Here is a 15,138-nt window from a genome sequence, read left to right on the forward strand (position 1 = left end):
TATCTTTGAGATGGCAAACTGAAGGCATTTGTCTTTATTGTAGCATGTTATTCCTTCTAGCATGTAAAAGGAAATAGTGGCCTAGTGTCTAAAGTCAGGTACTATGCCTTCTGTACTTGCCTTTCATTTGGGGTACATTGTCTCCTTTTGCCATCAGAATGGGGGGATGGCAATGAGGACTGTCTTAAAGGGTAAGCCAGATGTTTTGTCTAACTGGGGGGGGATCCTCAGGTGATGCATAAAATCAGCATTCATCGCTCTGGTCTTTTTAGAACTTGTGAAACAAGTGAGATTGATTTATGGCAGGGGGTGGGTATGTTTCACTTGGGTAGTTCAAACTCTTCCATCAGCTTCAGTTTGTGTGTGTGAAGAAATTTGTTTTTAAAAGTCAAAGGATTAATAACATGCATTGTGTAAATATTGATTACATTTTATTCATGAAACTAAGTTTCCACTGGGTGTGCTTGGTGGTTTGTTTTTAAACACATGCTTACGAAGTGTCCATGGCACACTGAAATGCAGGTCCTGATCTCTCTGACAGGAAGCTGCCATATTCAGAGTCAAACCACTGGCCCATGTAGCTCAGTATTGTGCATGCTGACTTGCAATAGCTCTCTGATATCAGGAGGCCAGGAATTGAACCTGATACCTTCTGCATGCAAAGCAGATGCTGTACCAGTGAAGTATAGCCCTCCCAAGGACAGGTTTTGGTAGTATAGCTATCTGCCGTCACTGGCTCCCATTTGCCATTCTTCCTACTTCTTGCACCCTTGGACATGTCACCTCTTACCCATGCTCCCCACGTGCCCTTTCCCTTCTTGCTCATATACAAATACTTTTGAGGGCAAGATTCCACGCACTCCAGGTTGGCTTTAGTGCTAAGTGAGCAGGCAGAGAACTTCTGCTTTAAAGAAGATAGAAACAGAGGTGACTGTCATACCCAAACACTGTGCTGGCATGTCCTAAGCCTGTTTCCTTCATTGCAGGTATGTGCTGTATCCATTGGACCTCTACAACGACAGCGCTTATTATGCTTTGACCAAGTTTAAAAAGCAGTTTCTCTATGATGAAATTGAAGCAGAAGTGAGCTTATTTTCTTCTTTTTTCTTACCTAATTGTTCTAGTAACTTCATAAACAATTGTCCAGTCATGCATATTGGTCCTAAAGCCTGTTTCTTTCACTCTTCTGACAGGTCAACTTGTGTTTTGATCAATTTGTTTACAAATTGGCAGACCAGATCTTTGCTTACTATAAAGCAATGGCTGGCAGGTAGGAGACTTCTGCTCGGTTTTGGTTCAATTGTCAAAACATGGCAAGCTTTTAACTGTGTTGTATCAGCTGCTATGTACTTCTTTAAAGGACAGGCTGCTTCCTTATCTGAAGATCTTATGGCTTGTGCAGGTGGTGAGATCACAACAAATATACATTGCTGGGAAATGAGAGATTGTTAGCACAGAGTTGAAAATGGTCCATGTTAATAACACGAACTGCTTAGTATTGCATACTCTTTATTGGCAACTACCTTTTTAACAACTAAATATTGTCACTTATCCAAAATATGTTGCCTAACCTCTGGTCCAAATTTTGCACCATGGAAACAGAACTTCTTACAGATTTTTTCATGCACTAAATCCCACAATTAATCTGATTATTCAGATACCCTTGCTGAATGTGTATAACATAGGGGTAGCCAAATGGAGACCTCCTGACTCTGTTGGACTTCTGGGGTGCATCAAGTTCACCACCTATTGCCTAGCTCTACTTTTAGGTGAAATATTGTTAATAACATAAACTGAACCATTCATGAGCCATTCAAGTAAAAGCATTGACAAGTTGCTTTCCAATTACAGTGTATTATTGGATAAACGATTCCGGGCTGAATGTAAGAATTATGGAGTGATTATACCTTACCCGCCATCCAACCGCTATGAAACGTTGCTCAAACAGAGACATGTCCAGGTACAACTTAAGTCAGTTGCAACAAGATTCTCGGTCTTTTATATTGGCTTGCCACCTGGGGAGGAGTTGTACATCAGGCTTACATTCCAGACATCTTTGGGTTGCCAATCTCTGCCATGCACAGAGATGTAAATATGAAAGCCTAAATAATTTCATACAGCGCATCTCAGATCCCAAGCCAGCCAAAGGTACTCATGTAGTTGCTTCACCTATGGTGAGAAGCATCACACACATACAAACATTTTTTGGCCCTTAAAAGTAACTGTGTGAATGTACTCATAATATGGTTTCCATCCCTAGTGCAATAATGGGCTTTAGTATACTGGACAGTTATGGTTGGCATTTCTCATCCATTCGTCTCATGGCATACTTTCAAATATGGAAGCGTTCTTTCTTCTCCTTTTTATTGTTTTAATGGGAACATAGGAATCTGCGTTATACTGAGTCAGACCATTGGTCCATCTTACTTAGTATTGTCTTGCTCACTAACTGGGAGCCTCCCAGACAGGGTTCTCTTTTAGCCCTGTCTGGAGATGTGGGACTGAACCTTATGCATTCAAAGCAGATACTGAGCTTACAGCCCTTCTATGCCCCAGCCAGCAGGGGTTTTTTTACCGACTGAAGCTCCACTTCATGTATAAAATTACTCCCTTACCCTCAGTTTTACTACAGTGGAGGAAGCAGATCCTTGTGCATATTCCTTTGCAAGCATGGGCTTTCCCTGACTGCTGAAATGAATGGATGAAAATACTTACCCCCATTTTAGTATAGATAGGCCAACTCATACATCTGGGGTACAATTTAGTTCTTTCTCTCTGCATAGTAATTCCGAATCAAGGACCACTTCTTAATCATCTTCTCACTTGCTGTCTGTCTTGTGACTTCCACAGCTGCTGGGCCGATCCATCGACCTAAATAGACTCATCACTCAGCGTATCTCAGCCGCAATGTACAAATCACTAGACCAGGCCATTAGTCGCTTTGAAAGTGAGGATCTGACATCCATTGTGGTAAGTTTTCCCAGTGGCTCTACTACGGCTGGGTGACATGGTGAAGGCTGGAGTGGGGTGTTCCTAAATAACAACAGTAGTAACCGCAACACATTTTTTCCTTTCTTCATTTTTGTAAGTTTTTACATAGAACAGCTGTACTGTGGAGAGAAGATCCAGATACATTATTTTCATAGTCAGAATGCCTCTGGGCACCATATGATCTTTCCCAAGACCCTCTCAGGTCTGGATTAAGGAGAGGAAGCAGAATGGAAAGACCTGCTTCCCACTGCACGAATATTGCATCTCTAGTACATTTATAATCCCCAGTGGAGTTTATTCTCTTATTACTAATGTGCTCACAGTATGTAGATTCAGGTCTTGCTCATGTATATGTTACAGTCAGGAATCAGAAAGGGAAGTTGTCAATCCTATATGCATCTTTTGAGAATGGTGCGGTAGGAGACTGTCTACATTCACTGGACTTATCTCCAGATGGGGGAAGAACTGTCAACATCCTCCAGTGTTTGCTGATAGCCTCCACACCTTGGGCATTCAGCATAACATACCGTATTTTTCTGTGTATTAAATGATGTTTTCTGACTCAAAAATTGTGTCAAAAAACTGGGGTCATCCAATACACAGACAGTGGCATGGGGGGGAGCGGCATGCCCGCCAGCCAGCCGGTTGGCAGGAGCACAACTTCCTCCGATGCCGCAGTGAGCATCTAGGAAGTGTTTCCTGGCCACAGCTGTGCAGGCAGGAGTAGCTGTGTGCTGCCAGCCAGCTAGTTGGTGGGAGCGCAGCTTCCCCCAGTGCCCCTGTGCACGGGAAACACTCCCTTGATTGTTTCCCGCGTGCAGCAGCATCAGGGGAAGTTTCTCTCCCACCAACCAGCTGGCGGGTGGGAGCACAACTTCCCCTGATGCCGCTGCACATGGGAAACAATCTAGGGAGTTTTTGCTGCCTGCAGCTGCATGGGGGGAGAAGCTCAACAACTTTGGGCTATCTCCCCTCATTTTCTTAAAATTGAGTCCCCCAAAATAGGGAGGAGTCTTATACATGGGGTCGTCTTATAGGCAGAAAAATACAATAGATAAAATTTATTGGTTCTCTTCTTGCACTGGAGTATGAGGATTTTCAAATAGCTGGGTCACTAAGCAATTGCCAAGTATGATACAATGGCTAAGAGATTGCCTTGTGAAAATTCAGCCTGAACCCCTTAAGTCTTGTCTCTGCCATGAATCCAGTCAGTGGACTTAGGAGGTCACTGTGTCTCAGCCTGCGTCTCCCCTTTCTTCTACAGTTTGCAGTATGGGTACAATAATAAGCTTTGTAAGGGTTAGTCAGCTGATGTAAGTAAGCAATATAAATATAAATGTTAAGAATATTGTGTTGTCTTTATAATTCTTCTCCTGGCATCAGTTCAGATCAGATGTATGGTGTTTTCAGTCCACAACCTGTTAGAAAAGTGCCCACTCCTTTCTTTGGGTGCAGGAGCTTGAGTGGCTTTTGGAGATAAACCGTCTGACGCACAGACTGCTGTGCAAGCACATGACCCTGGACAGTTTCGATGCCATGTTCCGAGAGGCCAATCACAATGTCTCGGCTCCTTATGGTCGCATCACCCTGCATGTCTTCTGGGAGCTGAACTTTGACTTTTTACCTAATTACTGCTACAATGGGTCTACTAACAGGTAAGAAGAAAATGTCAAATAGCTCAGTTGGTAGAGCGTGAGACTCTCAACCTCGGGGTCGTGGATTCAAGCCCCACATTGGGCGAAAGTTTCCTGCATTGCAGGGCGCTGGACTAGACTCTTGTCGTCCCTTCCAACTCTACAGTTCTGTCATTCAAAGTGAGGTGCAGTTTGAAGGCTAGTTATAGGTTATGGGTGCATTTCAAGACTCATACTCTTCATCCTTCTTGACCAAAACCAAGGTGGGTTACACATAATCAATTTCACAATAGAGTATTGAAACTAAAAACAATTATAGGCATTGCTCTTGAGTTGGTCAGGGTTTCAGCATAGTTATTTTTAGATCAGAAAAATGACATCTCATTAAGCTGTCAGGGTTGGATGGAAGGGGAAGGGTCACATAAAGCTGGTTAATGTGGGAATCTTAGAGGATACTGTAAATATTTGTGTACAAATGTGATGGGGTTGTATCCAAAGTTGTGGGAACAAAAAGCATACAGCTGATCTCTCTCTTCCCCCCTGCAGTCCCTGCAGGGGTCCTACTGGACCAAAATCCTTCCACTTGATATTGGATAATTCCTCCCTCATATTGCAGCCCTTTTTCGCATCGCCCAAGAGGGTTTTCAGAGGCTGGAGGAGGGAGGAGAGGAAGAGAAAGGTTACTTGACTGAGCTCTGCCTTCTACACCATTGGATACAGCCCACAGAATTCATAATAGACACGGAGCTCCATTATATTATATTATATTATATTATATTATATTATATTATATTATATTATATTATATTATATTATTATTATAATGAGCTTATTGACTAAACTGCGGATAAAAATATGTAGCATTGTTTGATATAGTTCTTTGAAGAAGCATTTATGATAAAATATGTTTTCAGTAACACAGCAATTCTAGTGATTGGTATTAACAGTTAGAAATGTTCATTTCACAAGTAAAATAAAAGGGTTTTTTCCCACTATACTTGGTAGGTGAATACAGTAAAAATAGGAAAATACTATTTCAGACTGAAAATATTAGTAAAACTGCCAGTTCATGTAGGAAAATAATTGGTTAATTTGGTGCATAAAGCAATAATGTAAGGAGGGAATCATACACATCTTCTCTAAAACAAGCTTTGGACGCCATTTTCTTCCATTTTTTCACAAATACCAGATTTGTACGGACAGCAATTCCATTTACCCAAGAACCCCAGAGAGATAAACCAGCCAACGTCCAGCCATACTATCTTTATGGATCTAAGGTGAGTCAAGAAACATATTGGGTATTCAAAGTCCAGTTTGGAAGGAGTTTCATTTAAATGAACGATTTAATGAAAGACGCACCTTAATTCAGTTGATGTCAGAGCATAGCAACTGCATTGCGGCTTTCTGTAACATCAGTGTATCTATGGGTCAGTGAGACATTTTTCACAAATGACGTCCATTTGGCCAGTTTCCATGTGATTTGTGCCAGGAAATACTGCAGGGGGGTGGTGCAGTCCTCACATCATTGCACAAACTGTCTGTATCAGTGCTCCATTACCGCATTGCCTTGCTTAAATGTTAATGTTACTAACCCTCCCACAATGTCCCTCTATCATTGGACAAATATCGCAATATCCATCACCCCACCTGTTGTCTCAACTTCCTTTTTTCCTTATTATTGGCTTTTCCTTAAGAAAAATAAGCTTTGGAGAAGTCTATCCATTACCCTTTACACATGGGCCTGGTTCAAGCATAATGATCCCAGTCCAATAAATTATGGCTTCCTTCTCATCACCCCACTTCTGCTCTGTTCTCAAGCACCCTGCATTTGCAGGTTTTTAAAACCATGGTTTCCCATGACATCAGACCTGGGAAACTGTTGTTTAAGAATTTCCCTCAAACGACAGTCACAATGGAGGATCAGATTCTTGACTCCTGTACATTTTTCTGTTCCAACCTGAGGTTTGTTTCATGGCTTAAAATGTTGCAATGTACATAGCAAGCAGTGTTAGGCCACATGCAAAGCCTTCCCCAACACTACAATGAATGAAGAAGTCAATCAATGCAAATTCTGGAGCTCATTCTTTAATCAGAGCATCTGTAGAGCTTTGGGCTGAGGCAAACGTGGTAAGCATGTTTTTCACTAAAATAATTGAGTTAATGGCCATAATCCAAAGGTGTACACACAGAGAGAGAAGGATGCGGACATAGCAGGAAATTTGCTCATTGCTGTTACCATAGCAGTTCCAACTACTGAAGGCAGAAACTTCTTTCTAAAGTAGACAGTGCTGATATCTTTGCAGTGGGAATTGAAGGCATTTACAACAAGCCCCCCCAACTGTAGACATGTTCCTCAAGTTCCCCACCCTGGTGTGCTCTGATCACTTCTTTGGATCATCACAATCTGTATTTTTAGGCTCAGGATTTTAATCAGAGCTAATGACTCCATATATTTGCTTTATGGAAGGTTGAAATGAGATTATTTTAAAAAATAAAACACTATGGTACCATCTGTTTGCAGAGACGGCAAAATCACATTGATAGGAAATGTCATTGTGTTAGCCAAGATTTAGATCTGATCTACACATTACTCCAGCAACAGACCAGTTGAAACCATCTGAAAATAATGACTAATATGAAATGACACATTGTTCCTCTGCATCAAATGGAAGGTCTCCATGGTACTTCAGTAGTGATCTTCAGGTTATTCCGCACAAGCATGGAGATTCTTCACACAATAAGCTTAAGAAGAGTCTGCTGGCACCTTCGTTGGATGCCTAGGAGTTCTAGAATTATCCATGCATAATTTCCATGCACTTCCATCATGTCACAGAAAGGAAGACTGGCTGGGACTGATGTGGAAGCACCTACACATATTAAACCTGCAGTATGGAGATGCTACCATCTTGGCTGCAATATGCAGCTGCCTCCACATGGGGGCCACAGCAGATAGATTGTTCCTCCACTAAGTTCCCATTCTGTAGAGTGAAGAATTTTGTGTAGGCCAAACGCTTTTCCTACTCCACCACCAACAGAAGCTGATCCATTTTACCTGATTCATGTAAAGATAGCACTTCATTTGCTTGGTATACAGTGGTACCTCGGGTTACATATGCTTCAGGTTACAGACTCCGCTAACCCAGAAATAGTACCTCGGGTTAAGAACTTTGCTTCAGGATGAGAACAGAAATCTCGTGGCGGCGGTGCGGCAGCAGCAGGAGGCCCCATTAGCTAAAGTGGTGCTTCAGGTTAAGAACAGTTTCAGATTAAGAATGGACCTCTGGAACGACTTAAGTACATAACCAGAGGTACCACTGTATTTTCATTATTTATTTATTCATTCTAAGCAGCCCTTCATTGTGTAAGACAGGTGGAGAAACCTTTTTTAACACTGAGGACCACATTTCCATGGCAGCTCTCCTGGGGCCCACATGCCCAGTGGACCCCAGGTGATGGATCTAGGATGCAGTGCTGACTCCAGAGAAGTATATGGCCAGGTTTTCATTAGTTACGGCTCTAGTATATCGAAGAGTAAAATTTACCCACCAAAGCAGATTGATGAGAGGGGCTGTCAAGCACAGCTATTTTCTTGAGATTTAGTTCCTGTTTTTCACCTGTCAGTAGAGAAATGCCTACATGTCTCCTCCATAAATACACTTGACAGTCTGGAGTGATGGACTTACTTGAACATTACAGGCTGCAGTAAAACATAAGTAACAGCAGCAAATCAGCCAACAGCTGTTTAGATGAATTGCAGGTCAATCTTTTTGTTGTTGTTTTAGTCATTTTAAAGTTCAGTGTTTGCAGTTGATGAACACTCTTGCCATGTGAAAATCAATACACCAAGAGTAATGTATCCGGTTCTGGGCATTACAATCTAAGAAGGACAAGCTGGAACATGTGCAGAGCAGGGCAACCAAGATGACCAAGGGTGTGGAAACCAAACCTTGTGGGAAACAGTTGAAGGAATTGGGTATGTTTAGCCTGGAAAAGAAGAGTCTGAGAGAAAATACGATACCATCTTCAAACATCTAAAGGGCTGTCACTTGGAAGATTGAGCTAGCTTGTATTCCCCTGTTCTGGGTGCTAAATTACAAGAAAGGAGATTCTGATTAAACTCAGAAAGAACTTTCTGACAATAAGAGCTGTCCAAGAGTGGAACGGCCTCCTTCAGGTTTTTAAGCAAACCATATATGCCTTAGTTGAGATTCCTGCATTGCAGGGGTTGGACTAGACTCCCCGGGTCCCAACTGTACAATTCTGTCATTTATATAAGTGGAAAGGAAGAGAGAGATGACTGGGATCAGGTTCAGAATTGCATGCTGTAGTCTTAGGGACTTCCTATGTTCAAATGTATCCACAGGAAAATATAAAGTAAACTAGGAAAGAACTAGGTATTTCTCATGCTAGGTTCTCTAAAGCATTGTTGAGCAAACTGACATGCTTTTTAAAAAATGAGTCCTTTTTTTCTGTGGATTACTGTTTGTCACTGTACATGAAATTAAAATACCGTAGTAATGTTTGGATGGCTCAGGTTCCTTTTTATTATTTTATAAGCAGGGCAATAGGAAACTGTTTGTCAGAGATGACTGTCAAGAGAAAATAGCCAGCCAGCCAGCCACCCACCCACGTAAATTCACCTTTATAGCACCTTTTGCAGCAGAACCATTGTAGGTTAAATAAATGGAATGCATTACTTTCCATCATAACAGGAAATAATATGTACAAATATAGCACATGACTATTGTTTTCATGAGTTTGTTCACCCAAAAGATACTGGTAGCATAACATTAGTAATTCTGATTTAAGGAGTCTCTAGTTACCTAATGCAAGAAGAATGGATGGTATTCTCTGTTGTTTCCTAATTTAAGGACTCTGTCTGTCCTGGTAGCAATACAGGAAATTTCACTCTGCCTTTGCTATAAGGTGTGGAGCTGATGTCAAGTGTCTCCAGTGTGATTGTGAAACAGAGTAGGGATTCAAATATATATAAGATACTTCTATACAGATGACTCCCCACTTATGTGGGGGTAACATTCTGGCCCCCCGTGCACATAAGTGAAATCAGGTAAAGTGGGGAGCACTCTTTAAACACACTCTGTGCCCCTCTCCCTTTAATCCACACCAAAAATACCAAAAATAATGTATCCAAAAATATCCACAACTAGAATTGAAGCTCTGTGATCAGCAGTAGTTATTTTTTATTAACCAATCTTACAGCACAATCCTATGCATGTTTACTCAGAAGCAGGTCTCGCTGTGTTTAGTGAGCTTATTATTAGGAATGTGTGTTTAGGATTCCAGCCTCAAAAACAGCGATACATAATGCTTTCCATGTTTTAAACGATTTCTGAAAATTCAGAACTGCAAGTACTTCTGGGGTCCTTTTGTAAAAATGGCATCATATTTATTTTCCAGGAATATGAAGTAAGCACAAGTATCCATTAGCAACTGAATTAATTCCTTTCTGTTCCATTGCTTATTGCTACATATGAATTCAGGCAGGGACAAAGAGCTGCTAAAACTCCCACACAGAAGAACCTGTTGATTCACTGCTGCTATATCCCTTTCTGTTCAGTAGCTGCAGTCTTCCTTTTTCAGTGTGTAAATCCACTTTTGAATATTCATCAGCTGTTTAGCATCCACATGCTGTCGTATTTGTAATAGCTGCAACTGTTATGCTACTTAATACAGGGAGAAATTGACCTACACTTCTTGTGCTCATCTTTATAATTATTTTTACACATTTTTAAAGAATTTACTTGTTTTAACATCACTGTCCCACGTAAAGTGATCCTTGTGTGCATTTCTTGAACTATTTTAAAATTTTTATAAATATATTGTTTTACCTTCACCTCATCACTAGAAAGTTGTGCATAGGCTGTGATCAGGAGCTCTGATCAACATGTTGAGGTGAAGGGTCAACTCACACAAACCTGCTCCTCCCTCACTCTGCATATTGACTGAACTTGTCTGAACAAGGCTATGATGAAAGTCTTGGGAAACAGGACTATAGCAAAGCACTTCTCACTATTGCTTATTCAGATTTCACTTGAACACTCCCATTAACTGGACTACACACCTGGTGTTCCAATCTTCCATAAATTGCTTAATGAAAATGAAGTAACATACAAAGCAAAGAGTCCTCTGTTTATATGTCCTGACGCAATTTACCGTCGCTAGGCATCAGCCAATCATATTTACTCCAGTATCTACATTAATTGCATTATCTCATTGATATCAAAATATAGTACCTTATTGATGCACAAGCTAATGATTTATAGGAGGCTGTAATCATGATGTTAGAATACTACAAGGAAAGCCAACAGAAGGCCAAGGGCTACTTGTTGGACATGGTAAACAGAAGTGAACATCCAGTGTCTTATTGTAGTAATGGTGTTGCAATCATAGTTTGTTCATATAACTTTCCTTATAAATGGAGATTGAACAATGCATGTCTCCTCAGAAGTTAGACATGTTGAGTTCAGTGGACCTCACGTCTTGAAAAGTGGGTACAGGAGTGCAGCCTAAGAAAAATGTGTCCAGAGTTGGCAAAGAAACACAGATAACAACAGGGAAAAGAACACTGCATGAAAGGCACATTTGCTTTTGGACAGAGATTCCAGAGTTTTGTGCAGAGAATTCAAAATTCTCTGTCAGCCTGCCACTAGATTCTGTTATATTATTAGCAAAATAGGAAAATGTTTACTTAGTGATCTGCAAGCTTCAAACTATTTGTATAGCTGTTCAATATATTTTGAAGATCCAGTAATGGTTTTGTTTTTGCCCACCCCCACAGCCACTCAACATCGCCTACAGCCACATCTATAGCTCCTACCGGAACTTTGTGGGACCTCCTCATTTCAAGACAATCTGCCGGCTCCTTGGGTACCAAGGGATTGCTGTGGTGATGGAAGAATTGCTGAAGATCGTCAAGAGCCTGGTAATGGTGCAGTTGTGGATGAGGTTCAGGCCAGGAAGTCAAAACAACTCTGTATATTGAACAATACATTTTAAAAATAAAATGTATATTATTTTAGAAGATAATTCCCATTACATTGAGATGCCTGTTTTGGGTTGGCAGAGTATCTCCACTGAAAATATTCTGTTCTGGACTCTGATTACATTGTATTGGAGCAAAGACAATGAGAACAAAATTAAGCACCAGGAACTTGGGAAATGAAAGATGTTCCTGGACCTGTGTCTGCAGTGCACATTTATACCAGACCTCACTTTGCAATTAGAAACATAGGAAGCTGCCTTATACTGAGTCAGACCAATATTCCCTCCAGTTCAGTATTTTCTGTGATGACTGGCAGCAGCTGTCCAGGATTTCAGACACGGTCCTCTCCCATCCCTAGATGCTGTACCACTGAACTAGATGCTCTACCACTGAGCCACAACCATTCCCCAGGGTCCCCTGAAGCTTTGTTTAGAACTTTTTAAAAAATTAAACCACTGTTGTAAATCATTTTCATAACCGCATCTGTGGCCACTTTGTAAAACTGAATAAGCTTTCAAGTTTATGCTGATCTTCTAGAGCTGACCTTTGTGTTCCTCTCCTTCTGGTAGTTGCAAGGGACCATCCTTCAGTATGTGAAAACCTTGATAGAGGTGATGCCAAAGATCTGCCGCCTGCCAAGGCATGAGTATGGATCTCCAGGTTGGTACTTGGAATGCTTCATGGGATGGCTGTCAATGTCAGTTCTTCCCTATGTGCATCTTTATTTATCTGTGAAATTTGTATTAATGCACTTTCACCACTCTGCTCAGGATGGCTTATGTGCGGTTATCCCGCTCTAAAATAAGTTATGCCAAGAGATAGTTGCTTGCCTAAGGCAACCTTCATAACAATAGAGGTTTGAACCTCGATGTCCTTGGCATAGGTCCAGTATTCAGTCCATTACACCGCACTGCCTTTTCCTGTGGTTTCAGTTTGTTGATGTCGATGTGTGGAGAAGTCTCCTAAAAGACTAAAGATTATGGAGAGTCCATGCTGACATCCCGCCAGGAGCAGATAGCCAGGTTATCATTCAAGAAAGCTGTTCTGTCCACCTACCCCAAGAGATTTCAGGTGGGGATGGAGTTGTATTTGGCCTGGACGGTGGTGGAACACCAGCATCAGCATGTCAGCACATGTTATGTCAATGCTGACCTAGTCTGAATTGATGGGGCTATATAAGTTTGCTCCACCCCTGCCCTGTTTGCTATTCTCAGCTCCTGCCAGGTTGCCCTTGGGCCACAATGTAGGACAAAGGTAAAGGTACCCCTGCCCGTATGGGCCAGTCGTGTCCGACTCTAGGGTTGTGCGCTCATCTCACTTAAGAGGCCGGGAGCCAGCGCTGTCCGAAGACACTTCCGGGTCACGTGGCCAGCGTGACGAAGCTGCTCTGGCGAGCCAGCACTAGCGAAGCACACAGAAACGCTGTTTACCTTCCCGCTATAAAGTGGTACCTATTTATCTACTTGCACTTAGGGGTGCTTTCGAACTGCTAGGTGGGCAGGAGCTGGGACTGAGCAACGGGAGCTCACCCCGCCATGGGGATTCGAACCGCCGACCATACGATCGGCAAGTCCTAGGCACTGAGGTTTTACCCACAGCGCCACCCGCGTCCCATAATGTAGGACTAGAAGGTCACTAAATTCCAAATAGGAATCCTCTAGTTTGCAGTGGTTTTGTTGTTGTTGTTTTGCCTACTGTGTACAGGGCCTTAGAGAAAGTAATATTTCATAACATCTTGAGCTCACAAGAAACAGAGGCATCTGGAGTATCTTTCTCTTTCCCCTACTTCTTTCTGGGTATGATTGGCTGTCAGTAGCGTCCTTCCACAGCATTGCTCTTCAGGTGTGGGAGCAGCCTGAGCCATAGACTTCTAAGAAGGTTGAAATGAAAGGAGAGTGTATGAGGCAGGCGCTCAGGACCACAGCTACTTCCAAAGGCAACACCAACTTGCTCTTCGCAGTTGGTACCCTTCTTTCCTATCCTATCGATCCCTAGTTAATTTCTTCCTTTCTCTTTTCCTTCTTACCAGGAATCCTGGAGTTTTTCCATCACCAGCTGAAGGACATAATTGAGTATGCAGAGCTCAAGACTGATGTGTTCCAGAGTCTGAGAGAAGTGGGTAATGCCATTCTTTTCTGCCTTCTCATAGAGCAGGCCTTGGTGAGTTAAAATGAATTCTTTCAAAAATTGGCAGGGTTTTAAATAGATAAATTAACCAACCAACCAGATGAGCTCACCCAGTTCAGTTAATATGTTGATGTAGCTGTGATTTAATTAATGAGGGTGGCACCATGTTTGTGTGTGTGTGTGTGTTTAAATGGTTTGGCATCAGTTGTAAAGCCATTTTAATGAGAATAGACTTGAGGAGATAGCTGGTGGAAATTAGAATGTACAAACCGTGGCATGTGGGAATTAAATTAACGTGAAAGTGGTGGGGATTGTGGAGTGGTTTCAGGAACAGAAAGGCTCTGTGCTTTTAACTGGTTTGGAAGAACAGATCATCATGAGGCTTCGTTGTGGATTTAGTGTGTTACATACACATGGCATGGAGCTATAGGGATAAAGGGTGGTTTGGGGACTCTCATTTGCATGGCATTTTTATGTGGTATGGGTATGTACCCTGCTCGGAGTTAATCCAAACAGTCTATGTATCCCTTCGACTTCATCCTTTGCCGGTCCCTTGCCTGTTCTTATAGACCCCACTTCAGGATTGCTAGTAATAGTGATATCTGTACAGGTTGCATACTTTGCATGACATTGCTGTTTGAATTTGCAAACACAGTGCCTGAATTCTTAAAGTACCTCCACTGTACTGCTTCCTGCACACCTAGTTTAGCACCAGCACCAAACCATGAGTACGGATAGTTGCTTTCTGGATATCCCTTAGTGCCCAGCCCAATCCTTTTGGTGCATCCCATCTTCTCTTCAGAGGAAGAATGTGTCTTCTTGGGATGCTTGACTGTATCATAGCTCTCTTGAACGGCATTTTCTCCCATTGTGGCTATGTTGGTCCTTCCGATCTGCATAATGTTAACGTGCGCTTGAATGTGCACAACAGCCTCCCCCACCCCCTTACTGGATACTTATTCACTGAGTTGCTTCTCATAGTAGAGACACATCATTAGTGTATTAGGGAGCCAATAATATTTTGATATAGGAGCAAAATGCCAATAGCAGCATGGAGGTAAGCGCATCAGGGTCATAGTCTGGGAAAGGATGATCAGCAGAAATTATATGTGTTGTATGTGAATAAACCTATCCAGTCTTTCTCTCAGTTCTAAGTTCATCAGTGAAGATTTGGATTAAATAATGTAAAATGAATCATTCCTTTGTACTTTCTGATGGCCATAAAGGCACACATAACTCAATCCAATACAAATTTGGTTACTGTGTTCGATATGACTGATTTATTAATTTTTCATCTACGAGTGTCTATATATTTCCTGCTTGTGACTGAAGAGAGAACATTTCGACACAAGCTTACTTTTCTTAAATTTCACTGTTGTTGTT

The 15,138-nt window shown here is 41.8% G+C and overlaps 1 protein-coding gene across 4 annotated transcripts in view; it reads left to right on the plus strand.

The window, feature by feature from the left end:
* Window positions 1-15,138, plus strand: part of CYFIP2 (cytoplasmic FMR1 interacting protein 2) — a 64,763-nt gene that overhangs the window by 34,420 nt on the left and 15,205 nt on the right. For all 4 annotated transcript variants that reach the window (XM_081900996.1, XM_081900995.1, XM_081900993.1 and 1 more), the window contains exons 18-26: window positions 987-1,083; window positions 1,194-1,270; window positions 1,852-1,960; window positions 2,851-2,970; window positions 4,447-4,646; window positions 5,815-5,902; window positions 11,425-11,568; window positions 12,198-12,288; window positions 13,658-13,788. In XM_081900996.1, coding sequence (XP_081757122.1) covers window positions 987-1,083; window positions 1,194-1,270; window positions 1,852-1,960; window positions 2,851-2,970; window positions 4,447-4,646; window positions 5,815-5,902; window positions 11,425-11,568; window positions 12,198-12,288; window positions 13,658-13,788 — 1,057 coding nt within the window. The remainder of the gene's footprint in view (window positions 1-986; window positions 1,084-1,193; window positions 1,271-1,851; window positions 1,961-2,850; window positions 2,971-4,446; window positions 4,647-5,814; window positions 5,903-11,424; window positions 11,569-12,197; window positions 12,289-13,657; window positions 13,789-15,138) is intronic.

The sequence above is a fragment of the Podarcis melisellensis genome, assembly GCF_964234715.1.
Source record: "Podarcis melisellensis genome assembly, chromosome: 2".
NCBI lineage: Eukaryota > Metazoa > Chordata > Lepidosauria > Squamata > Lacertidae > Podarcis > Podarcis melisellensis.